General features: G+C 54.3%; 3 protein-coding genes across 7 annotated transcripts; 2 read left to right on the plus strand and 1 right to left on the minus strand.

Annotated features, from left to right (window-relative positions):
• The first annotated feature begins 527 nt into the window (after positions 1–527).
• Positions 528–8,423, plus strand: PLPPR2 (phospholipid phosphatase related 2). Of its 3 annotated transcripts, none has more exons than XM_070373694.1 (9): positions 528–1,836; positions 2,689–2,768; positions 3,362–3,550; positions 3,677–3,812; positions 4,440–4,711; positions 5,618–5,794; positions 6,514–6,636; positions 6,955–7,006; positions 7,139–8,423. In XM_070373694.1, the coding sequence occupies exons 2-9, from the start codon at positions 2,703–2,705 to the stop codon at positions 7,480–7,482; spliced, it is 1,359 nt and encodes a 452-aa protein (XP_070229795.1). In that variant the 5' UTR covers positions 528–1,836; positions 2,689–2,702; the 3' UTR covers positions 7,483–8,423. The 3 variants fall into 3 exon arrangements, with proteins under 3 accessions (XP_070229795.1, XP_070229797.1, XP_070229794.1); XM_070373696.1 differs by having other exon boundaries at positions 1,698–1,836; positions 6,514–6,620; positions 7,139–7,311; XM_070373693.1 differs by having other exon boundaries at positions 1,706–1,836; positions 2,648–2,768.
• Positions 8,424–13,241: 4,818 nt separating this feature from the next.
• Positions 13,242–14,858, plus strand: SWSAP1 (SWIM-type zinc finger 7 associated protein 1). The gene is given in 3 exon segments (XM_005890774.2): positions 13,242–13,499; positions 14,036–14,111; positions 14,114–14,858. Coding segments are annotated over 3 exon segments (750 nt in total). The 5' UTR covers positions 13,242–13,253; the 3' UTR covers positions 14,542–14,858.
• A 1,014-nt stretch (positions 14,859–15,872) lies between these two features.
• Positions 15,873–21,428, minus strand: EPOR (erythropoietin receptor). 3 transcript variants are annotated; one of them, XM_005890773.2, is made up of 8 exons: positions 21,191–21,428; positions 20,199–20,334; positions 19,636–19,811; positions 19,401–19,558; positions 18,766–18,919; positions 18,591–18,678; positions 16,749–16,836; positions 15,873–16,655 (listed from the first exon to the last, which is right to left on the minus strand). In XM_005890773.2, the coding sequence occupies exons 1-8, from the start codon at positions 21,357–21,359 to the stop codon at positions 16,044–16,046; spliced, it is 1,581 nt and encodes a 526-aa protein (XP_005890835.2). In that variant the 5' UTR covers positions 21,360–21,428; the 3' UTR covers positions 15,873–16,043. The 3 variants fall into 3 exon arrangements, with proteins under 3 accessions (XP_005890835.2, XP_070230920.1, XP_070230919.1); XM_070374819.1 differs by having other exon boundaries at positions 15,873–16,836; positions 19,443–19,558; XM_070374818.1 differs by having other exon boundaries at positions 15,873–16,836.
• Between the last annotated feature and the right edge of the window lie 1,777 nt (positions 21,429–23,205).

A 23,205-nucleotide genomic window follows, 5' to 3' on the forward strand; every position in this document is an offset into this window, starting at 1 on the left:
TGCCTGCTGTCCCTACTGCCAAATGGGGAAACTGAGGCTCAGAGAGGGAGGGTCTCGTTATCCCACCCTCTTCCTCTCAGCACCCACCAGGATCCTCCCTCTTAACCTCGTCTTCGTTCCCTCATGGTTCGCCCCCAAAAGCAAGTGGGGCCCCGCCCCGAAAACGCTAATGAGACATCGCGAGGCCCCGCCTCACGGGTTATGCAAATAATGTCCCGGAGGCCCCGCCCCTCCCTCCGGCGCGGAGACTGCGCGGCGCGGCCGGGCCGGCCGACCGCGTCTCCATCTCCGCGTTCGCCTGCTGGCTGGCGGTCGGTTTGTCTGTCCGTCCCGCTGCGCCGGGGCCGTCTAGGTGGAGCCAGGGCTCAGGCGGCGGTAGTGTCGACCCGGTGAGGGGGAGGGCCTCGGGGCGCCGCCTGTACCTCTTCTTGCCGGCTTCCGAGCCTCGTTGTGTCTGTCTGGCCAGGGTTCGGTTCGTGTGGGTCGGGTCCCCTGCGGGTCCAGCGCGGGGAGGGGGAGGGGAGGCTGCGAGCTGAGGCTTGGGGACCCAGCTAGGGGAGGGGTGGATGGGGACAGTACCCCGGTGAGGCTGCCGGTGACTGGGTGGTTGTCGTTATGTGTCAGTGTGTGTGTGGCATCAGGGGTGTGCGTGTGGTGGTTGTGTGACTGTGTCTCCCGTGGCTGTCTTTGTGTGATTGTCGCCGTGGGTATCACTCTGATGGTGACTGTGTTGTGGTCGTGTTGCTGTGGCCGCCTTTGAGTGGCCCTGTGACTGCTCTCTCAGTGATTGTGTGTCTGTCTCGGTGTCTGTGTGGTTGTATGCATGTGACTGTCATTGTGTGGCTGTTGTGTGTTTTTTCTGATGGTGTGTGGGGGCCCATTATTCTGTGACTGATCGTGTGCCTTTCTTATGTGTCTGTGTGCAAGTCTATGCCACAGTCCATGTATGTGCCCTTGTGTGGCCATGTGGATGTGGTTGTGGATGGCAGGGCTCTTCTGTGACTGTCAAGGTGGACCCCAGACTTAATATGTATCATTCTGTGCCTTGTAATTGGGGGCGTGACGCTGTGACCAGTTCTGTGACACCCCCCCCCCACTGTGTGTGTGGTGAGTTTTTTTTTGATGTGACTCTTAAGTGTATTGGCAGCTTTGAGTCTCTGTCCCTGATGGGGGTGGAGTGGGGCTGTATGTAGGGCCATGAGGTATGTGAAGGACCTCCTGTTGTGTCCCAGTGACTGTGTGTGTTGGGGGCAGGGGATTTGTTTGCTCTGCGTGGGTGTCTGTGACAGGCCGTGTTCACACCGTGCTGTGTGAGTGTGCAGTTGTGTGTAGTGGGTGTTGGGCACCTGTCTGAATGAGCGAGCCCATCTTGTTCATCACAAGGCTGACACCCAGTGCATTGCTTGGAACCCAGCAGGTCCTTCATCCTTGTTGGTGGGATGGACGAATGCTGTTCGATTGGATATGTGTGTGTGTGTGTGTGTGTGTGTGTGTGTGTGTTGGGAAGGTGGTTGGGATGGAAGCTCTGGCTGAGTTGTGTACTCTGGGAGGGGTGCCGATGTGTGTCTGTATCTCTGTGAGAGTGAGGGGGCCATGGCTGGGTAGGCACCTTGGGCATCTGGGATCTCTGGTATGACCCTCACCCCACATGTAACGTTGCAGAGCAAGCGACGTGGATGGGGCACTGGACCCAGAGTGCCTACCTCTGCCTGTCTGGGCCTCAGTTTCCTCATCTGGGCAATGGGGGTGACCATCCCTGCCCTGCTGGCTGCCAGGAGCGGCTGTGAGTCTGTGGGCGTGGCAGCAGCCTGCGGGAAGCCATAGGGCCATTCACAGGTGAGGTCTGGCTGGGAGAATGGGTCAAGCAGGTGTGACTGTGTAGGCCTCTCAGTGCTGGGGACTGACTGAGGTTAGACTGGGGGCGGGGCGGGGGGGGAGGGGGAGCGGGTTGAGGGGGAGATAGCCCTCTCTCATAATACAGGGAGGCAGACGGGCTGGGAGGAGGGGAAAGGAAGGAGAGAGGGAGAGGCAGCTGGGAGAGAGGGAGGGCCTGGCCATCAGCCCAAACCAGTCAGGCACAGCCCATGGGGACAGGAGAGGGAGGCCCCTGTGGGCTCTGGGGGAAGTGGTATGGGGGGAGGGACCTGGTGGAGATGGGTAACAGGGAGCATAGGGCTTCCTGTAAAGCACGTAGGGGAAGAGTATGGGGGTCTCCTAAAAACTAGTGGGGGTGAGGAACCTTATTTGTAGAAGAGGGGTTCCCTTTAAGCAGGATAACTCTGTGCTGAAGGCCAAGGGGAGGGTTCCCACATGCTAAGGGAGACTGGACCCTACAAGGTATGGAGTCAGAATCTCCTGTGCAGGCTGTGGGGGACCACTATAGAATCGGTGGGCACTTCAGCAGAGGCTGAGCTGAGCAGGTTGTATCGGTGGAGGCACGTGCCTCTAATAAGCTGGGACAGGGGCAAAGACCTGGGTATGTGGAGGCGTGGCCAGAAGCCTCAGGGGGGCGGGGCCGGGGCTCCTTGGCTGTAGTTGGAAGAACCAGGCTTAGGGGGTGGGGCCAGGTGTAGTTGGAAGGACCAGGGATGGGGGCCAGGGTGTGGCCAGAAGACTCAAAGAACAGATGACCTGAGGCTCCCTCTAGGCCCCGCCCCTGGCGGTGCCATTCCCTCTGCATCTCCACAGGCCCAGCCATCACCATGGCGGGAGGGAGACCTCAGCTGAAGAGGAGTTTTTCCATCATCCCCTGCTTTGTCTTCGTGGAGGTGAGGAGCACAGTTCCTCCCTGGCCCAGAGGGAGGAGGCACCTTCTGAAGTGGCACTCCCTGGGATTCCAACCCACCTCTGCCCATCCTTACTGTGGAACTCTGGGCACCTCACATGCCTTCCCAGGCCTCAGTTTCCTCATCTGCAAATGGGCACAGTTGGCATCCCTCCCTCTCTCTTAGGGCTGTTATGAAAGTAAAATGGATTAATTCTAGAAAAAGGTTTAGTATGATGCCCAGCCCACAGTAAGAGTTACACCTGTTGTGGCTGCTCCTATTGGGTTGGTGCAAAAAATTCGTTATGGAGAAACCCAAATGACCTTTCTTGGCCAACCCAATATTTCTACCAGTAGTTTTCTTTCTCTGTTGCTCTGTCCCTCCATCACACTCACTTTTTGAGCCCTGGCCCTGTTGTCTCTCCCTCTTCCCAGTCCGTTCTCTCTACCCACTCCTCTTCATCTCTCTCTGTATCTCTCCTCCTTGTCTCTTTCTCCATCTCTGTGTCTTTGTCTCCATGGCTCTGACTCAGACCTGACCCTTTCTTTCCTCTCTCTTCTCTGTCCATCTCTCTCCCCACCCTGACTGGACGGCAGTCGGTACTGCTGGGCATCGTGGTCCTGCTTGCCTACCGCCTGGAGTTCACAGACACATTCCCTGTGCACACCCAGGGCTTCTTCTGCTATGATAGTACCTATGCCAAGCCCTACCCAGGGCCTGAGGCTACCAGCAGAGCACCCCCAGCCCTCATCTACGCCCTGGTCACCGCTGGGCCCACCCTCACGGTGAGACTGGTGGTAACCCGGCTCAGACTATGGGAAGGGCCTTCCAGGAGGCAGGAGGGCCGGTGGGTGGTAGGTGGAGGACTGGGTTTGAAGGCCAAGAAGACCACACCTCGGTCTTGCCCACAGATCCTGCTTGGGGAACTGGCGCGTGCCTTTTTCCCTGCACCGCCCTCAGCCGTCCCCGTCATTGGGGAGAGCACCATCGTGTCCGGGGCCTGCTGCCGCTTCAGCCCTCCGCTGCGGAGGCTGGTCCGCTTCCTGGGTGAGTGACTTGGTCAGGGGTCAGCCGTGCAAAAGGGAGATGGGCCAGGCTCGGCCATAATAAGAATTCCATGGGGGAAAGGGCCCTAGAATGTCCATGATGGTGACTTCATGGGGCAAGAGGAATTTGGGCTGTGGGCAGTCCTAGTGGAGGCTCTAGAGATATGGGTGTGCCCTAAGCCAACCATGATGGCAACTCTAAGAGGAGGGCCCCAAATTACCACAAGAAGAATCTCAGGCAGAAAAAGCACAGGATGTCCTCAGAGCAGTGGGGTGAGATCCCTGGCAGTCTTCTAAATATGGTCTCAGCCGCAGTTGGTGGCCTTGGGGTAGAAGGGCAGAGCTCACCCGAAATGGTGGTCCCTGGGGGAGAGGGTTGAAGATCCTCCAGGATGAAAATGAGCAGCTCAGTAATAGCAAGAACAGGGGCAGGTAGAGGAGGCTTAGAATGACATCCCAAGGGAACATGGCCCAACTGTTAGGGAATATGGTGCTAGGGGGAGTCCGAGGTGTGCCTTCATGTCAGTCACAGGAACAAGGAGACAGGGACCCAGATGGGCCTTAAGGGGGCTCACAGGAGAACAGCTGCTGGGCCCTGGCATGAACCCCCTCTCTCATCCTACCCCAGGGGTCTACTCTTTTGGCCTCTTCACCACGACCATCTTCGCTAACGCGGGGCAGGTGGTGACCGGTAATCCCACGCCTCATTTCCTGTCCGTGTGCCGCCCCAACTACACGGCCCTGGGCTGCCCGCCACCCTCACCGGACCGGCCAGGGCCCGACCGTTTCGTCACTGACCAGGGTGCCTGCGCCGGCAGTCCCAGCCTGGTGGCTGCTGCGCGCCGCGCCTTCCCCTGCAAGGACGCTGCCCTTTGCGCCTATGCCGTCACCTACACAGCGGTGAGCCCCGAAATGGAGGCAAGGCAGTTGGGGGGCGGCCAGTGGTCAGAAGACCCTGTGGGCTGGGGCCTCCAATCCCTCCCAGAGTGAGGCCACGCCCTACGTCACTGTGACTCCGCCCCTAGGGCGGAGGCTCTGGCTCCACCCCTTGGAGTCTGGTCACGCCCCCATCTTGAGTCAAGAGCCGTCCCCTTGGTGTTTAGCCACGCCTCCAGACCCACTAACCCCGCATCCGAAGGAGGCTATTGGCTCAGCTCTATAGACTCTGTCCAGTGAAGCCTAGCCAACTCCCTGCCGTGTCACAGGTCCTGGTTATTGGCTGGGTGAGTAGGTAGTGGGCTTTCAACTCTGTCCCCTGGAGCCCTTGTCCCCCACTTTGACATCACCTTTTATTGGTCTGGCCATACTCCTGAGTCAATTTCGTTGAAACTTCCTGATTCTTCTCCCCTGCTTTTCCCTGGTCGCACCCACTGTTGCTCTGACTCCTTTTTCTGGCATTGGGGACTATGCTTCTAACCCTGTTAGTGGTCCCCAGGTGTTTGGGGACTCCACCTCTTGGAGCTCCTGACAGCACTTGTCACTTGGGCCTGACTCCACCCTCTGACTTTGTGGCTACACCCTCAGCCAGCAAGTATCTTTCACCATCTGTGATTGGTCTCCCAGAGACCTGGGGCCCCAGACCCTATCTACTGCTCTTTGGTGCTCAGGCTACACCCCCTTTCCTGCAAAGTCCCACTGGGGGTCCATGACTCCATCCCCTGAACTCCAGTCCCCCTGGCTGTGTTCTTTGGAGCCCCAACGTGGCTTCTCAGGGTTCAGACCTCACCCCCTTCCCTGAATGTAATGTCCACTTGAGTTTGGGAACTGTTGCTGCTGTGTGACCTCTAACCTGTCCGGCCCCTGCAGATGTACGTGACACTCGTGTTCCGCGTGAAGGGCTCTCGCCTGGTCAAACCCTCACTCTGCCTGGCCCTGCTGTGCCCTGCTTTCCTGGTGGGCGTGGTCCGCGTGGCGGAGTACCGCAACCACTGGTCGGACGTGCTGGCTGGCTTCCTGACAGGGGCAGCGATTGCCACCTTTCTGGTGAGCCCCCTTGCCTTCCATCCCTGACCCGAGGCAGGACTGCATGATGATGAAGGGTGTGGACTCTGTGTGACCTTGGGCAAGTCCCTTAGCCTTACCTAGCTGGGACATTCTCATCTGTGAAATCGGATAACAGGTTTGGGACCCGGGTAAGGCAAGTGAGGCACTTACTTGAGTACACCAACTAAGGGGGATACCAGAACACTCAAGATCAGGGAAATATTATAAATAATAATATAAAATAATATTAATCATGACAAATTTATTTTATTTATTAAAAATAATTTTTTTGGAGGCACATGGCATGCAGGTTCCCTGACCAGGGATTGAGCCTGTGTTCCCTGCAGTGGAAACACAGAATCTTAACTACTGGGCCACCAAGGAAGTCCCAAGATAAATAATATTCTAATGAAATATTCTTCCAAATCAGGATTAATGGAAAAACCCATGTTGTCCAAAATACCAAAGGTTTAAATAAGGACAGGATTAGATCCTGTTGTTACACAACTCAGCATCATTTGCCTCCCCGTGTGGAATAAGTAATAAGGGTACCTATTTCTTAGTAAAGTGGAAACAACAGTATTTGGCACATTATAGGCACCATAAAAGTGTTAGCTGTTCTTGAAAACCTAAGCCTCAGTTTCCTTATCTGACAAATGGGAATAGTAATCTACCTTATCGGCCTCAGGCCTCAACAGCCCCTTTCCCTCTGTTGATAGGTCACCTGTGTCGTGCACAACTTCCAGAGCCGGCCACCCTCTGGCCGAAGGCTCTCCCCTTGGGAGGACCTGAGCCAAGCCCCCACCATGGACAGCCCCCTCGAAAAGTTAAGTGTGGCCCAGGTAAGGGGGGCCGGGGGCTGCTCCCGGCTGGAGAGGGTGGTGGGTGGAGGGGGGACCAAGGAGGGAGGAAGTCGGCAGGCGGTGGGGGGTCTCAGGGCCATGGGGGGTAGAGGAATCACTTGTCTCTGTGGACCTGGGTCCCGGGGGGGCTGTCCCACAGAATGGAAGGGTGTGTCCCCCCTCCCTCTCAAGGAGACATGATTAATCCTGAAAACTCGTTACCTGTTCCACTGGGCTCTATGCACTTTGAGCCCCTTGTGGCTGTGGCCAGGGTGCCCAGGGGGCCACTAGCCCCTCCCCTCCGCCTCTTTGTCTCAGGAACCCGAGGGCTGCAGGTCGCATTCGACACCGGCACGGCTCACCCCATCCAGTGAGTATCAAGGAGATGGGAGGATAAATAGGGGGACTTCCAGATGGCTGTCACTGCCACAGAGGTGTCACTGTGCTCTTGTGGCCTCTCCCAAGCTTTCTAATCCCTTGACTTCTGATTCCTGATCCCTAGAGCCGCAGAACTGCGCCCGCCGTGGCCACCTGATCCCCAACTGCGTGTCCTCCAGGGCTCCAGCCATGTGTTCATCGCCCCGTGTGCCCCGCCCTCGATTGAGGTCTGAGCCGACGCCCCTTCCTCTCCCTCTGCCCCTGCCGGCACCAGCCCCCAGCCAGGGCCCCTCACCCTCTTCACCTGGGCCTGGGGGCCCGGGCGGGGGTGGTGGCCGTGGCCGGAAGCTGCTGCTGCCCACACCCCTGCTGCGGGACCTATACACCCTTAGCGGACTCTATCCCTCCCCCTTCCACCGGGACAATTTCAGCCCTTACCTGTTTGCCAGCCGTGACCACCTGCTGTGAGGCCTGACACCCACCCAGAATCTGCCCAGTCCCCATTTCTTCCCTGCCACGCGTGTGTGTGCGTGTGTTGTGTGAGTGCCAAAGCCCTTGTCCCCAGGCCAGCCAGGCCCATACATCAGAGGATGGCTGGAAGGACATCGAGGGGACCCCGTGTCTCTTGCCCTCTGGGACATCCAAGTGGGCATAATTGGGAGGTGGGTCCTTGCCTCCTAGGATTGCCCTTTTAAGGGCCAAAGCCTGATCCCATTGGCCATTGCCCAGCCAATGGGAGCTTCCCAGTTCTCAGAATTCTAGCCAAAAGGAGTTTACTCCAGCCAATATGAGAATCCCCATCGTTTCTTAGACACCTCAGGCAAGAGGGCAATTCTAAGTCAGTGTTCAGCCTCTGAACAACAAATAGGAGTCCTTGGTTCTCAGAATCTCAAGGTGGGTGGGTATGATTCCAGTCAATGGGGGACCGCCCATGTCTAAGCATGTGCAAAGGAGAGAATGCTCTCTCCTCAGAATCAGAGTCCAGCTGGAGGGTGGGGGGCAGGCTCCCCCATGGCAGGGTCCTTTGGGTACCCCTTCCTCTCTCAGCCCCTCCCCCATGTGCAATCTCTCACCCAGTCTCTCTTAACTCCCAACTTGTGCAGGGCTTGCCCCATTTCAGAGGTTTTGGGGTTCAGGGTGCTGCATTCCCCCTTGCCTGTGCCCAGATCACTTCAAACCCTTCTGTTATTTATTAGGGCTGTGGGAAGGGAGTTTTTTTTTTCCTTAGAACCACCCCTGTTCTTCACACTGCCCCCCCCCCCCGCCCCCATGCCTCAGCCTCATACAGATGTGCCATCATAGAGGCATGGGTGGAGCAAAGAGGGCTCTCCACCCCCGGCAGCCAAAGGCAGTGGGCAGGAGAGACACTGCCCCCCTTTCACACCCCCTCCTCATCTTTAATAAAGACCTGTTTGTAACAGAAGTTTGGCCGCCTGCCTTCCTCCTCCAGGTGGCAGGGGTGAAGGACTTTGATGTTGGGTGTGGGTGTCAGTGAGGCTTGGTGTGAGTGTATAGTCACAGGGAGATAGCGGGGAGGCAGCATGGGGCTGTAGGATCCATGACTTGGCTTTAATCCAGGCTCAGCATTTCCTGGTTGTGTCACCTCAGGAAAGTTAATTAACCTCTCTGTGCCCTTGATTCTTCATCTGTCAAATACAAACAGCCCTGCAAGCCACATGTAAGGCACACAAACATACTGTGAGGGGCCTCATGTGACTGTCTTCCTCAGGTGGCTGGCCTGTTTTTGACCATGGCCAGGGTGCTGAGGGTACAGGGAATACGGTGAGGGGACTGTAGAGGTCCTAATAGAAGGGGATGCTGAGGGCAGCAGGAACCTCCACGCTGAGTCCCCGACTACATGGATCTGACCAGGGGTTTTGATTATGAGGTTGTGCTGAGAACCAACCCCTGAGGGCCCAGCAGAGACTGGGGAAGGTAGAAGGACAGGGAGCCACATACAGCCCCCCCACACAAACATGCTGTGGCTTCAAGAGACTTCAGGCCATTCAGGGCATGGAGCCATTCAAAAACCAGGGAAGGGAAGTCTTCTTTCCTTACACATTTATTCATTGATCTATCCATTTATTCAGTCAAAAAACATTGTGGAGCACGCCCCACCCCACCCCCATGCGTGGCAGGTGCTGTCTTCTTAGGCAAAGGGGCTGCAGTACTAAGCAGAATAGACACAAAATCCTGCCTTCATGGAGCTCACATTCTAACACCAGAGAAACAGTAAACGAGGTCAATAAGTTAGCCACAAAACTACAATTCCCAATTTCAAGAAGGTCTGGAAACCAAAATTATCCTCATAACTCATTTGTGGCAAAACCTGACCTGAACTGACTTAAGGTCATTATAGCTTTTATTTGCTTAACTTTATGTGAGTATTCTTATGTTTCGTTGCAGATACAGTGATTTAGAATGTTACCCCAGGTCCACCTAGGGGTATTAATCAGTACATCGTATTTACACCATAGTACCTTTTGAAAATCTGAAAAAATCTAAATTTCAAACTGCAGGATCAAGAATTTGGGTCAGAAATTGGTATCGTTGATATGTTAGATATTGATAAGTAATAAACAGAAAACTCAAGCTAGAGAAGACAATGGGACAACTTTGGAATGAGGACATGGTTTGCAATTTAAAGAGAGTGTCCAGGGAAGCTATTTCTGAGGAGTTGGCACTGGAGATGTGGTGTGGAGGGAGGAAGGGACGAGAGCCCTGCAAATAACCGCAGTGTGGAGTGGGGGAGTGTTCCAGGCAGAGGGAACAGCAAGAATGAAGGTCTGAAGTGACAACGTGCTGGCTCTGTTCAGGGAACAGTGAGGAGACCTGAGCGGCTGGAGCAGATCAAGCGATGGCTGGAGCAGATCAAGTGATGGGGAAATAGAAGGGAAAGGAAATGTGCCTGGAGGAGTGGGGTGTGGTTGATTCTGCATTGCAAGAAATGAGATGGACGCATGAGAGGGCTGAAGGCAAAGGAGGGATAGGATCATGTAGCCCCCTACTTCACCGCATGGAGTATCTACTTCCAGGGCTTGCCTTCCCCTGAGCCCCATAGCACAGCTGCCTCCATGGGGCCCAGCAGAGAAGCAAAATTTCAGCACAATGGACAGTATTCTATGAACAAACCAGTTGGCGCTGTCCATGGTTCTGATGTTAAGCCTGGGCCAAGAAAAGGTCAGGTTGGGGCTGCCGGGCACAAAGAAGTGTCTGGACCCGCTAGGGAGGGTGGAGACTGCAGCCCTGGCCTTGCCCACCCCCACTGCACGGTGGATAATCTTAGGTGGAAAATCCAGATAAAGATGTTCCTGCTTACTCAAAAGGCTTTTCCACATGACCCACCACCTCTTGTCCTCAACTTGACCAAAACTGAGCTCCTTTTTATAATGTAAGTCAGACCATGACCCTCCTGTGTTCAAACGCTCTCTGGGCTCTCCATGGCACTCTGTGTAAGGGCCGAGGTTCTCCCAGTGCCTCCAGTCCTTTGCACTTGCAGGTGCCTCCCCCCTGGAATGCTCTTCCCCCTCATATCTGCATGATTCGCTCCCTCACCTCCTAGGAGCCTTTCCTCAAGTGTTACCTTCTCTGGGAGGCCTGCCCCTACCATCCTGTTTAAAATTGCAAAAACCAAACAATTGTCCCTTCCCTTCCTTTCCCTGTGCAAATCTCTCTCTCTCTCTTTTTTTATGCAGACTTATCATCTGCTCATAGACTATTTAAATTCTTCATTATGCTTGGTGGCCATTATTACCTCCCTCACTAAGATGTCAGTTCCACTGAGACAGAGATGTTGTTGTTTGTTCACTGCTGAGTCTGTGTGCCTCCTAGAACAGGGTCAGGAACAACATACTTGCTCAATAAGTGTTTGCTAAATGAATAAACTTATCACTTGAGGATACCAACAAATGGGGGAGGAGTACAGACTGACCCTGAACTGTCCACCTCACCCTTTGGTTCTGCCTCCTCCAGGGAGCCCCTGTAAGGTAAAGTCCTTCTGTCAGGACATGAATATGGGGTCCCAAGAAGCAAGGGAAAGAAGTAGTGTATGCATGAGAGATACACCTAATGTCTGCATCTCTGCCAGTATATGCATTCAGGAGCACCTATCCAATGTCAGGTGCTGTTCTAGGAGCTGGAGACCTAGCAGTGAAAGAAAGAGGGACTCTACCTCAATTGAGCTGACATTCTAGTGGGGAGAGAGGCAATAAGATAAATACATATGGTTGGAAGTGATAAGTATTTGGAAAGAAAATAAAGGTGAAGAAGCAGTGAAAGAGTGCGGAGGGGTGTGATTTTACACAGGTAGTCAGGAAAAGTGAGTAGAAAATTTGAGTAGAGACCTGAATAGAATGGAAAAAATGAGGGATAGATATGTGGGAGCTGAATGCTCTAGGAAATGGAACAGCAAGTGCAAAGGACTTGAAATGGGGCTGTGTTCAGCATGCTCCGGTGTTTATAACTATGTGGAACTGTGCGATACAAGTGCTTGTTATTTAGAGTGTTGCAAAGCGAGGTGAATCAAGGGAGGAGGTGGTGCATTTAACAGGACAATGTAACCGTGTGCCTCGTGTGTGTGTGTGGCGGCAAAGGAATTGTTGTATCAGACTGTGTTCTGGTGTACTTGCAAGAGAAAGGGTGTGGGGCATGAATGTGAGAAAGAGTATGTATGGGGTGCTTTGTGTCAGGATATGATTGTGAGCATGTGGGTGGTGGGGATTCTGAAAATGAAATATATGCAGAGATGCCCTTCCTGTGTGTGTGTGTAGGAGTGTGGGGGTGCCTGTCTGTGTGAGTGGGTGTAGGAGTGTGGGGGTGCCTGTCTGTGTGAGTGGGTGTATTGAGCGATGTTGTGAAGCTCTTTTCTGGCCCCAGAGGGAGAGAGAGAGCCCTGGAAATCTCAGTTCAGCCCTGCCCCTGGGTCTCCTGGCAACAGCACCACTTTGAAGTTACCAGGAGACAGAGTTGCCAGGGCAACAGGGCTGTGAGTGGCAGCTCTGGGGAGAAGTCTGTGTGAAGATATCCAACCAGTGCTCACTTGGCCACTCACCTTGTTCTTCCTTCTCTTCCAGTTTCCAATCTATCCTACCTTTCTTTATTCATTCCTTTAACAAGCCTTTGTTGAGACTTGCAATGCCCTAAGCACTGTCTCGGAGAAGGCAATGGCACCCCACTCCAGTGCTCTTGCCTGGAAAACCCCATGGATGGAGGAGCCTGGTAGGCTGCAGTCCATGGGGTCGCTAAGAGTCGGACACGACCGAGCGACTTCCTTTTCACTTTTCACTTTCATGCATTGGAGAAGGAAATGGCAACCCACTCCAGTGTTCTTGCCTGGAGAATCCCAGGGACGGGGGAGCCTGGTGGGCTGCCGTCTATGGGGTCGCACAGAGTCGGACACTACTGAAGCGACTTAGCAGCAGCAGCAGCAGCAAGCACTGTCTGGGCGCTGGAGATACTGAAGTGAACTTGACAAAGAAGGTCCTGCTGTGGCTCTCCCTCAGTCTCCCAGCCCCTGCATCTTTGCCTCTTCTCTCTCTCTCTGTCTTTTTTTTGTTGTTGTTGTTCTATGGTCCTGCCTCTCACTGTACCCTAAGCAGGACTCAAGAAGCCCCCAGGCCAATGAGGAAGCCAGCTGAGACTCTTCTCACAGACCCTCAAAGACACTCCTTTGCTGTCTGACGGATGTTTTGCACATGAATATCCTCAAACTTGCAACCCCAAACACACACACATTTGTGCAAGCATTCAAGTGCAGAGAGAGACAAGCGGATAGCTTATCCACTTCTCCCCTTCATTGTCATTAGGTAACATCAGCAGAAACGCGCGCGCACACACACATCGCAATATTCCTGAGAGACCATGTGCTCCATCTTACAGGTGGGCAAAGCTGAGGCTCAGAGATTTTAAGTAATGTGTCCGTGATTAGGGCCTGTTCCGTCCAACTCTGAACCCTTATATTGTCTGATTAGCTGCTTAGCTCACAATAATAGTATTCGTGGTGCTTCCGCCAGCGGACTCACTTACGAGAGGGCCTTATCGCCTTGAAACGCCTCCATTTGTTGCTCAAACTAGGATATTCGCCCCCTCACCAGGGGCGGAGCTAGGAAACGTCGATCTAACTTTGAGGAACAGATTTTTGGACTAATGGAGAAGCTAAATGCACTGTAACCAATGAGACCCCGCCCTGGGCGGGATTAAGGGCAGGCACCGGCCGCTGATTGAACAGAAGTACGCGGCAAATGGCGGAGACGCTGAGGCGAGTGCTAAACTTGGGCATCGCGGCGGGCCCCGGGAAGAACACAGCTGAAGCCGAACCGCCTTTGCTGCTGCTCGGCGGTCCAGGCTCTGGGAAGACAGCGCTGCTATTCGCGGCGGCCCTGGAGGCGGCAGGGGAAGGCCGAGGCCCGGTCCTCTTCCTGACCCGGAGGCCTCTTCAAAGTCTGCCCCGCAGGACTGGACCAGCGCTCGAACCACTGCGATTACAAGTAGGGAGGGGTGGGCCCAGAGGCGGACCAGCCCGTAGAGGGGCGAATGGGGGGTTGACTGACAGGCGGAGACAGACCAATGGCGGAGACGAAGCAAACATTGTGGGAAGGAATATGGACGAGTCGGGGATACGAAGCCTTGTTTAGATTGAATGAGAAACCACCCAATGAAGGGGCAGAATCCACAAATTTGCTTCCCAATGGGTGGAGTCAGGGGCGGAGCTAAACAGGAGTCCGTGGTGGAGTTGGACGCTATGGGCGGGTTTTCCGTGGAAAGATTGCCCTAGAGATTTGGCAGAAAGGCGTACCTTGTTCTTAATAATACCGGGCAGTGACGAGTGCAGGATAAGAAAAAAACGAGGGTGAGGGGTTGGTGAACAGAAGAATATTCGATCCCTCTGAGCTGCTTCACGCTGGAACCAGAGGTCTAGTGGGTGAGAGCCTCGTCCAGGGGAGTATGCAAGGAAGCAGGGCTGCTCTAACTGGAAGCTCGGCTTCCTATGCTGAATCTGGCCCTTTCCTTTTTCCCTTTCTAGAAGATCCGCTTCCAGTACCCACCCTCAACCCGTGAGCTCCTCCGGTTTCTGTGCTCTGCCCATGAGGCCCGTGGACCAGCCCCTCACTCTTGCTGCTTGATGGCCTGGAGGAGTACCTAGTAGAAGACCCTGGGTCCCAGGAAGCCGCCTACCTGGCTGCCCTGCTTCTGGACACAGCTGTCCACTTCAGCCACCGGGTTGGGCCTGGCCGGGGCTGTGGGCTCATTGTGGCCCTCCAGACCCAGGAGGAAGGAGGAGACAGTGGAAATGCTCTGCAGCTGGCACTCCTTCAGAGGTATTTCCCTGCCCAGTGCTGGCTGCAGCCGGATGCAGCAGGCCCAGGACAGTGCTGCCTCCGAGCCTCCCTGGAGCCAGGTGGGCTGGGCCCCAGGGAAGGATGGTGGGTGATTTTTCAACCAGATGGAGAGATGACAGTCACCCGATGGCCCACCCAGGCGGTTGACACCAGCTCGCACAAAGGTTCAAGCTCTGGAGGCCAACCGTGAGCTTTGGAGTGTGACAACTTATCCATGCCTGTTTCCCTGTCTGGAACACCTACCTCAGTTCAGTTCAGTTCAGTCACTTAGTCGTGTCCAACTCTTTGCGACCCCATGAACCACAGTACACCAGGCTTTCTTGTTCATTACCAACTCCCAGAGTTTACCCAAGACAGATGCAAATTCAAAGATCTTAAGATTGTAAAGTGCTTTTTCTCTCGTAAATATACCATTATCCTGTATATATTGTGCCCAGCCAATATATTGTTTAATTTTTCTGTTTTGAATTTTATAAAGAAGAATTTCATGATAAATGTAATCTGAAACTTCCCTCTCAACACTGGTACTAAGATTCGGCCACATTTTCATTCATTCCTTTTTCCATACTGCATGTAATTCCATGAGTGACTATACCCTAAATTAGGTATGATCAGATTGACTTATTTACTACTATTAACACTCGTACACATATCCTGGTCCATGTGTGTGAGGGTTTTTAGGGTACATATCTAAAAGTGGAATTGCTGGAATAGAAGGTATGCTTTCCTAGGTTATGTCAAACTTTTAAAAAGCAGTTAAGCCGAAAACTTGCAATGAGCCACTTGATTGACCTTTGGTGTCATCAGAGTGCTTTCTTAGAACCAGATTCGGAATAAAGCCTTAGGAATCAATGTTAGTATTATTAGCGGCAGAGACTAGCTAGCTGCTCATTAAACAGCTCTCCTCGCTTGGGTGCACAGCTGAACTACATTTCCCAGCTGTCCATGGTTCTTACGGAAGTCACATGCCCATTTCTAGCCAGCAGAATTTGTGAAGAGGTGGCGCCCACCTCCAGGCTACATCCCTAAAGTGGCCCACAAAAATCTTCTGCTGTCTCTCTCTTGTGGGCTGGAAGGATGCAGAGGGTCCATCTGAAGACCCCAGAGTACCCCTAGGAGATGGTTAAGCTACAGCCTGGGTTTCTGACTCATCCCAGGGATAAGCTAACCATCTATTTGAATTGTATGAGAGAAAGTGCTTCCCCGGTGACTCAGCTGGTAAAGAATCTGCCTGCAATGTAGGAGGCCTGGGTTCAATCCCTTGGCCGAGAAGACCCCCTAGAGAAGGGAATGGGTTGTTGTTAGGGCAGCTAGCATAACTTATACTGACCAATTCATTCTGTTATTATTATTCAGATTGCCAGGTCAGAATTTTAGACTTAACTCCAGACTTTTTGCTGCTTCTCCTATGGCCTGGGCCCAGGGAAAAGATGGGGCTTACAGGTATTTATAGAAGTCACGACAGGAAACTTGTATATATTTATATATAAAGTATATATATATTTTTATATTTATCTATCTACACACAAAAAACTGTACATTTAAAAATACTGCAAGGCTGTGACTTTCTGAGCAGGATGAATTGAGCAGAAAGCCAAGGTCAGCAGGCCTCACTGACCCTGCTGGATAAACCTTGGGCCTTGAGTAGCAGTGGGGTCATTCTGGGTCTCTGTGCCTCTGAGGGCTGGAGTCCTAGGAGCAGGCCACGTAGCTTGGGGGTGAAGGCTTGGGGGCTGGGATGAGGCTGTTCTCATAAGGGTTGGAGTAGGGACCATTGGATGAACCCCTCTGGGCTTCCTGGGAACCCCCTGAGCTGTAGTCAGTTGAGATGCCAGAGTCGGACACCACGAGGTACAGGTACTTTAGGTGGGGTGGGGTGGGGAGCAGCTCAGGGGGCAGTGCCCTTGGGCGCAAGAGCTGGGAGCTGGGGTCAAGAATGGTGTACTCAAAGCTAGTAGCAGAGGCCCCCTCCGGCCCAGGCTTCAGGGCCAAAGCGGATGTGCAGGAGGACGCTTCTGAGGCTTCATCCATGGTCACTATGTCCATATCGCCACCAGGCTGCAGGAGATCCTCGCTCGGCGGACTCCGGGGCAGCAGCCACTTGTCCAGTACCAGGTAGCTGTCTTGGGCATGCTCGCTGCCCACTGGCTCCAGGAGGGGCCCCCCGTCATCTGCCCCAGGTTCCACTGCCTGTGTCACCCCCCAGCAGCACTCAGAGAGGACTTCCAGGGGGGCAGGTGGGTCCTCTGGGAGGGGGGTGCTGGGGCTCCACCACAGACACCCGTCAGTCTGGTACAGCCACAGCTGGGGAAACAGCACCAGCTTGCTCAGAGACTTGGAGTTCGGCCACAGGAGCAGGGAAGCCCCAGGCCTGGAAGGAACAACCAGGCCGCCTACCTGGAAATTACCCTTGTGGGTTGTGAAGAGGCCTTCAAACTCGCTCTCAGGGCTTGGGATGCCAGGCCAGATCTTCTGCTTCAGAGTCCTGGTGAAACCAAAACAAACAGATACCTGGGCATGTGTCACTGAACATTCACCAACACCCCCTTGGCACCATCCATGGGGCAAAGCTACTCCTAGTCCCTTGTGGTCATGTTGAAGGCAGAGGAGTGCATGGGACTGAGGAACAGGGGTTCTGCCAAAGCATCTGCAAGGCCCTATAGAAGGGCAATGGGAACAGGGTTTTGAAGGATACACAGGAGTTCAATATACACTGCCTTATGGTCCCTCTAAAACCCACCCAGGCTTGTCTGAAGGTCCATTATGCTGCTTTCCTTCTCACTCTTTTCCATGGTTCTCCAGTGCATTCAGGATAAAGTCCAAACTCCTACAGAAGACCCTACATGATCTAATTCCTGTTACCTCCCTCATCTCCCTCCCCCCCGCCCCCCACCACCTTACACACTCTGCTCTAGGGAAACAGCTTTTCTTGCAGCTGCTTCAATGTTCCAAGCTCATTCCCATCTCAGGACCTTTGCACTTGCTGTTTTTCGCTCCCTGCTTTTCACATGGCTGCTTGTTTCCCAGGATTCAGGTTTCTGCTCTGATGTCACCTCCTCTCACCTATCTATTCTGTCCGTCCTGTCCCCATGGGCATGCATGCTAAGTCGCTTCAGTCAAGTCTGACTCTTTGTGACCTTACAGCCTGTAGCCCACCAGGCTCCTCTGTCCATGGGATTCTCCAGGCAAGAATACTGGAGTGGATTGCCATGCACTCTTCCAGGGGATCAGCCCAAGCCAGGGATCAAACCTGAGACTCTTATGTCTCCTGCACTGGCAGGGGAATTCCTTACCACTAGTGCCACCTGGGAAGCCCGATATTTCTGCTATCTCTCATCACAATTTATAATCAAATATCTGTTGGTTCCCTTATTTGTTGTGTGACTTAGCTATGAGATCCACAAGAGTAGAGACACATCTGGTTTGTTCTGCTCTTTCTTCCCAGTGCCTAGCACATAGCTGGCACTCAGTATTTCCCAATCAAGTAAACAAACAAGGTTTTGAAAGAACTAGGAGATTGCTTGGCAGGCATGGCAAGAAGGACATTCCTGGCAGAAGGAACAGTGTATCCCAAGGCTTGGGGGTGTGAAAACACATAGTTTGTACTCGGGTCACAAAAACTGAATTACAAAAACCTCAGGATGGCTGGTCATGTCATAAAACACCTAAGGACCTTGACAACAGGTGGGAGGCATTCGGGGCTAAGTCGTTTCATGAAGCCCATTTGGTTGGCTTTACAGAAGTTAATGAAACTGGGAAAAAAGTATTCACAAAGAAGGGCTTCCCCGGTGGCTCAGTGGTAAAGAATCCGCCTAAAAGGCAGGAGATGCAGCTTCCATCCGTGGGTCGGAACAATCCAGGAGGAGGGCATGGCCACCCACTCCAGTATTCTTGCATGGAGAATCCCACGGACAGAGGAGCCTGGCGGGCTACAGTCCATGGAGTCACAAAGAGTCAGACACGACTGAAATGACTTAGCATAGCACGCACGCACATTCACAAGGGAATCCAAGAAGGAGCAGACACTGAGGTAGGAGGAAAACCCAAAAAGTATGCCCCAGAGCAGAGAATTTTAAGTAAGAATCTGAGTGTGACCTGGCTTGCATCCTGACCCTGCCACCGACTCTTCATTGTGTAACCCTGGGCAAGTGCCTGCCCGTCTCTGAGCCTAGGTTTTCACAGGGAAAGGGGAAAGTTAGTGGAGGGGAGTCTGAGCCAGATGCCGAGTGGGGCGCTCACCGGCGGTGGGAGAGCAGGGCCAGCACGGCCAGCAGCAGCAGAATGAGCACGAGGACGAGGGAGAGCGTCAGGATGAGGGGGTCCAAGTCTGGGGGAGCAGGGAAGAGGTCAGGGCGGTGAGCTTGGCCCCCATGCTCCGCCCAGCCCCTCCTACCTCCCTTGCCTGGGGCCTCACCACTAGCCGTCAGCAGTGACGCAGGCTCGGACCAGGCGCTCCAGAAGCCACCGAAGCTGGGCTCGGCCATACGCGCGCGTACCATGAAGGTGTAGCGCGTTCCGCCCCGCAGGTTGCTCAGCAAGCACTCGGTGCGGCCGTCGAGGATCTCCACCTGTAGGCGGGGCCCGGGTGAGGGGTGTGGCCAATAGGGGCAGGGTGGGCAAAGGAGGGCATGTGGGGGTGGACTCTGAGGGATCCAGCCAATCAGAAAAAGGAAGAACAGAAACCAAGCATGGGAAGGCGGGAACGAAAGTAGGAGGCGGGGCCCAGGAAGGCTTGGGGCCAATCAGGATGGGGCCCTGGGTAGAAACGGGCGCACTTCGGCTATTTAACAGCTGGGCCTGCGAACAGACAGGGCGGGCACTGGAGCGGTCTAGGGTTCCAGGCAAGAGTTAAGAAAGGTTGAGTCCAGGTGGGCTGGGAAAAGGGGATCATTGGGAAAAGGGACAAGTCAGTGGACGTGGAGATGTCTTGGGCAGGGCGTGGAAGGGACGAGGCCAAGGGGGCGGGGCCCTAGTGACAGTCAGGGTGAGACTTAGAGGGCCTGTCCAGTCTGGAGCCCTCTGGGGCTAGGTCATAGGGACGGGCCTCACCCTCTGTGCGCTCCCTGCGGCGTTCTCTGCCGAGATATTCACCTCATAGCGGATAAGGCTCGCCATGGGTGCCCCAGGCGGCGGGAGCCAGCGCAGTACCACGTGGCCGCCCTCGTCGGCCCGCCGAGCTACAAGCCTGGCGGGAGGGTCTAGGAGCACTGCGGAGAGGGGTTTCCTTAGGTGGGCGGAAACTGGGACTCCCTCCCGACCAATCCCCTGTTCCCAGCGCACTTACCCACTTCGTTGACGTGAATGGTACGGCGGTAGCGTGAAGCGCCCGAGGCCGCAGTGACGTGCAGCTCTAGGGGCACGAAGCTCGACGTGTCGGCTGTAGGCAGCGAGCACCAGAAACGCACCAAGCCGCGGGCGGTGGGTGCCTGATGCAGGCGGCATGGCTTCCACGGCTCACCCCTGTTCAACCAGGAACCAGCGAGGGTAGGGGGATCAAGTTTGGAGGTTTCGCGAGGACCGAGGGCGCGTTTCTGGACACCACCACCAGGGGGCGTCCCAGCCCCGACGTACGCGACGCCTTAAGTCCTGCTTTGGAGCGGTATTGTTCCTGCCCTGAAGTTTGCGGTTACCCTCCAGCAGTGATCACGGGAGTGCTCCAGCCCCGACCACTAGGGTGCATGTCAGCCCTGACTCCGTGGGCTTCCCACAACTGCCCACCAGCAGAGATGCAGCCGGTCCCTGGCACCAGGAAACATCCCAAGATGCGAGCTCCTGGGAGGTCTGCCCGGCCCGCCCGCCCCCTGCACCTGTGGGGCGATCCACCTGACCCCGCCTCTTCCAACTCACTCGAGCTGATAAGAGAAGCTGTAGTTGTCCGGGCCGACTCCGGCGGTGGCCGCTTCCTCCCAGAAACACACCAAATCCTCCAAGCGCTCGGTGAAGCACAGAAACTCATCAGGCTCGCGGGCTGTCAGCAGGGCCGCTGAGGATGGGGGTCAGGGGAGGGGGTCAAGGGACCCGAGTCCCTTTCTCGAGCCACAGCATCCTTCCCTCCCTCCTGCCGCCTGTGCGGACCGATAAGAAAAAAAGCCCCGCCCCCGTTCTTCCAGCGGGGCCCTTCGAGGGGTCCGCCGAAGTAGTGCCCCCAAACTTCCAAGCGTAGGTTGCGTGTCTTATTGTCTCCCTCCAACACACACGCCGCCCACCCGCGACCGGCTTTGTTGAGCGCAGCATTCAAGGCCTCCGCCTCCCGCTGCCGGCCCCGCCCCAACCTAGGGACTTGCGTGCGGGTGAGTGTGTGTGCAGGAGGCGGGGTCCCCTATCAGCCCCGGCAGGCTCCCGGCGGCCCGATAGCGCCAACCGTGTCCCCCGTTCCCCTCCCTCAACCCAGCGGACCCAGGGATCTGGCGCCCGCATGCCAACCGTGTTTACAGTCGCCTGCGGCTCGGCCCCTCTGACTCGGACTCGGGTTTTACCCTCCCTCCCCGCTTGAAGGGTCGGTTAGATCCCCTTAGCTCAGGGACTCTAGAATATAGGACTCTAGACTACAGCACTACCCCTGCCCCATTTAGCGTTTAGCACGCCCCAAGTTCGTTGTAGAGATAAAGCAGGACTCTTATGCCCCCTTTCTAGCTTCTCCCCCAGAACCCAGTCTGGGGATATAGACCCCAGCGTGCCATATGAGATCCCGGTCTAGGGGTTCAGACACCACCTTGGGCTCCAGGTCACAGACTCAGAATGAGAACCTGGGTGACCCCAAGGGTCCGGGCAGGAAGTTCGGGCCCCCATATTGCCCTCCAAGATCCAGTGCTGGGGTCTACACTCAACTCCACCCTTACCTTTGTTTTCAAACTTGGGGTCCGTTGGATTGGGTGGGGGAGCCCAGGCTGCCCCAGCGAGCAAGAGGCAGAGGAAGCCAATTCCAGCCCGGAGGGGTGCCGGGAGATGATACATAATGTAGCCCCAGCCGGGGGCCCAGGGCTCCTGCCTACTCCCCCCGCCCCACATCTTCCGCCCCTGGCACAGGCCACAGCTGGGTCAGCAGCTGCCTCCGCCGGACACAGCTGACCAGGCCTTCCCGGCCAGGCGCCTCCAAGTGGCAGCTCCCCCGAGGGGGCGGGACCAGCAGGCAGCCCGAGCTGAGATAAGAGGGAGGCAGCCGCCCTGTGGGGCCAGGCTACAGAGAGCAGGGGCCCTGGGCTCCGCACCCCCTTGGGGGTGGAGGGAAGGAACTGCTCTGCTTTCTGCCTCAGACACTTTCTTGCTGTGCGACCCTGGACGGGTTACTTACTTTATCTGAGCTTCAGCCTTTTAATCTATAAAATCCGACTTGGCACATAGCAAGCATTCAAAAAACGTAAACTGCAACTACTGATAGTATCGTACTAATCAACATCTCTTCCCAGTCTGGGTAGGAATATAATAAGCCTAATAGCCGTTGAATGTTTGCACAATGTTGGGAAGTACTGCCAGATAGTAAGTATGAAAGAGCCTGCGTTTGTAAAAATTACATGTATTCTAGAATGCGAGATTTTATTTGTGATTTTGGGGCATTTTCTGCTTACATTTTGTATACTCTTGGGATTTTATTTTACAAGGAACGTGCAGTTCTTTCAATAATCTGTATAGAACACATCATAAAAGCTGTTCTCTTGGGCTGAGCTTCAACTGGGGTAAACACCCTCCGCCCCAAAGAGATGCATGCCTTGGGAAGCAGGGGATACCTACCTTATTGCGTCAGCCAGCCCCAGATTAGCCAATTAGAGCGCTCCATTCCCCGGAGCACAGTAATTGGTTCAGGGGTGGCATGTGACCCAAGGGGATCCAATGAGCTTCCATTCTGGGATTTTCCCTGGAGTAGCTAGGAAAGGAGGTGCCGCTTTCTATTGGATGACGAGGTAGGCAGATGGAGCAGCCAGAGACATCTTTGTCATTAGGAGGAAAAAAATTGGCTGATGGTGAAGCTAAGGTGGACTTCTGCACTGTCTGTTCCCTCCACTTGCAAGGTTCTTCCTCTAAATGTACATGCAGCTCACTTTCAGTTTACTCAGGATTCTAACTAAATGTCACTTCCTCAGTGAAGTCCTCCTGGATCACCCTGTTTAAAATAGCAACCCTCTCACCGCCCCCCTCTCACCGCCCCCGCCTCACCCCACGCACACATCAGTCCTTAAATGGTTTGGTAGTAATAGCAGCAGCAGCATTTTGCATTTCCTGTACTTTTTGTATAAATATGTAATATGTATTTGATGTTTTATTATTGATTCACCACCTTCATTAGTCTGTTTTGTTCATTTCTATATCCCCAGCACCTACAACAGAGCCTGGCATATAATAGGAGGTCAGGGAATATTTGCGGAGTAAAAGATGAGCGAAAAACCAAGCTGAGAGGTGTAGGGAGACAGCTGACCTTGTGTTAGCCACTGGAGAGAGCTATTCCTGAGTACTCCTGCACCTTTCTTTTTTTTTTTAACCTCCTGCACTTTTAAAAACAGAAGTGGAGGGATTCCCTGGCTGTCCAGTGGTTAGGACTCTGTGCTTCTGCAGGGGGCGTGGATTTGGTCTCTAGTTATTTAACTTATATGCAGAGTACATCATGAGAAACTCTGGGCTGGAAGAAGCACAAGCTGGAATTAAGATTGCCGGGAGAGGTATCAATAACCTCAGATATGCAGATGACACCACCCTTATGGCAGAAAGTGAAGAGGAACTAAAAAGCCTCTTGGTGAAAGAGGAGAGTGAAAAAGTTGGCCTAAAGCTCAACATTCAGAAAACTAAGATCATGGCATCCGGTCCCATCACTTCATGGCAAATAGATGGGGAAACAGTGGAAACAGTGTCAGATTTTATTTTG

Source organism: Bos mutus, chromosome 7, assembly GCF_027580195.1.
Source record: "Bos mutus isolate GX-2022 chromosome 7, NWIPB_WYAK_1.1, whole genome shotgun sequence".
Classification (NCBI taxonomy): Eukaryota; Metazoa; Chordata; class Mammalia; order Artiodactyla; family Bovidae; genus Bos; species Bos mutus.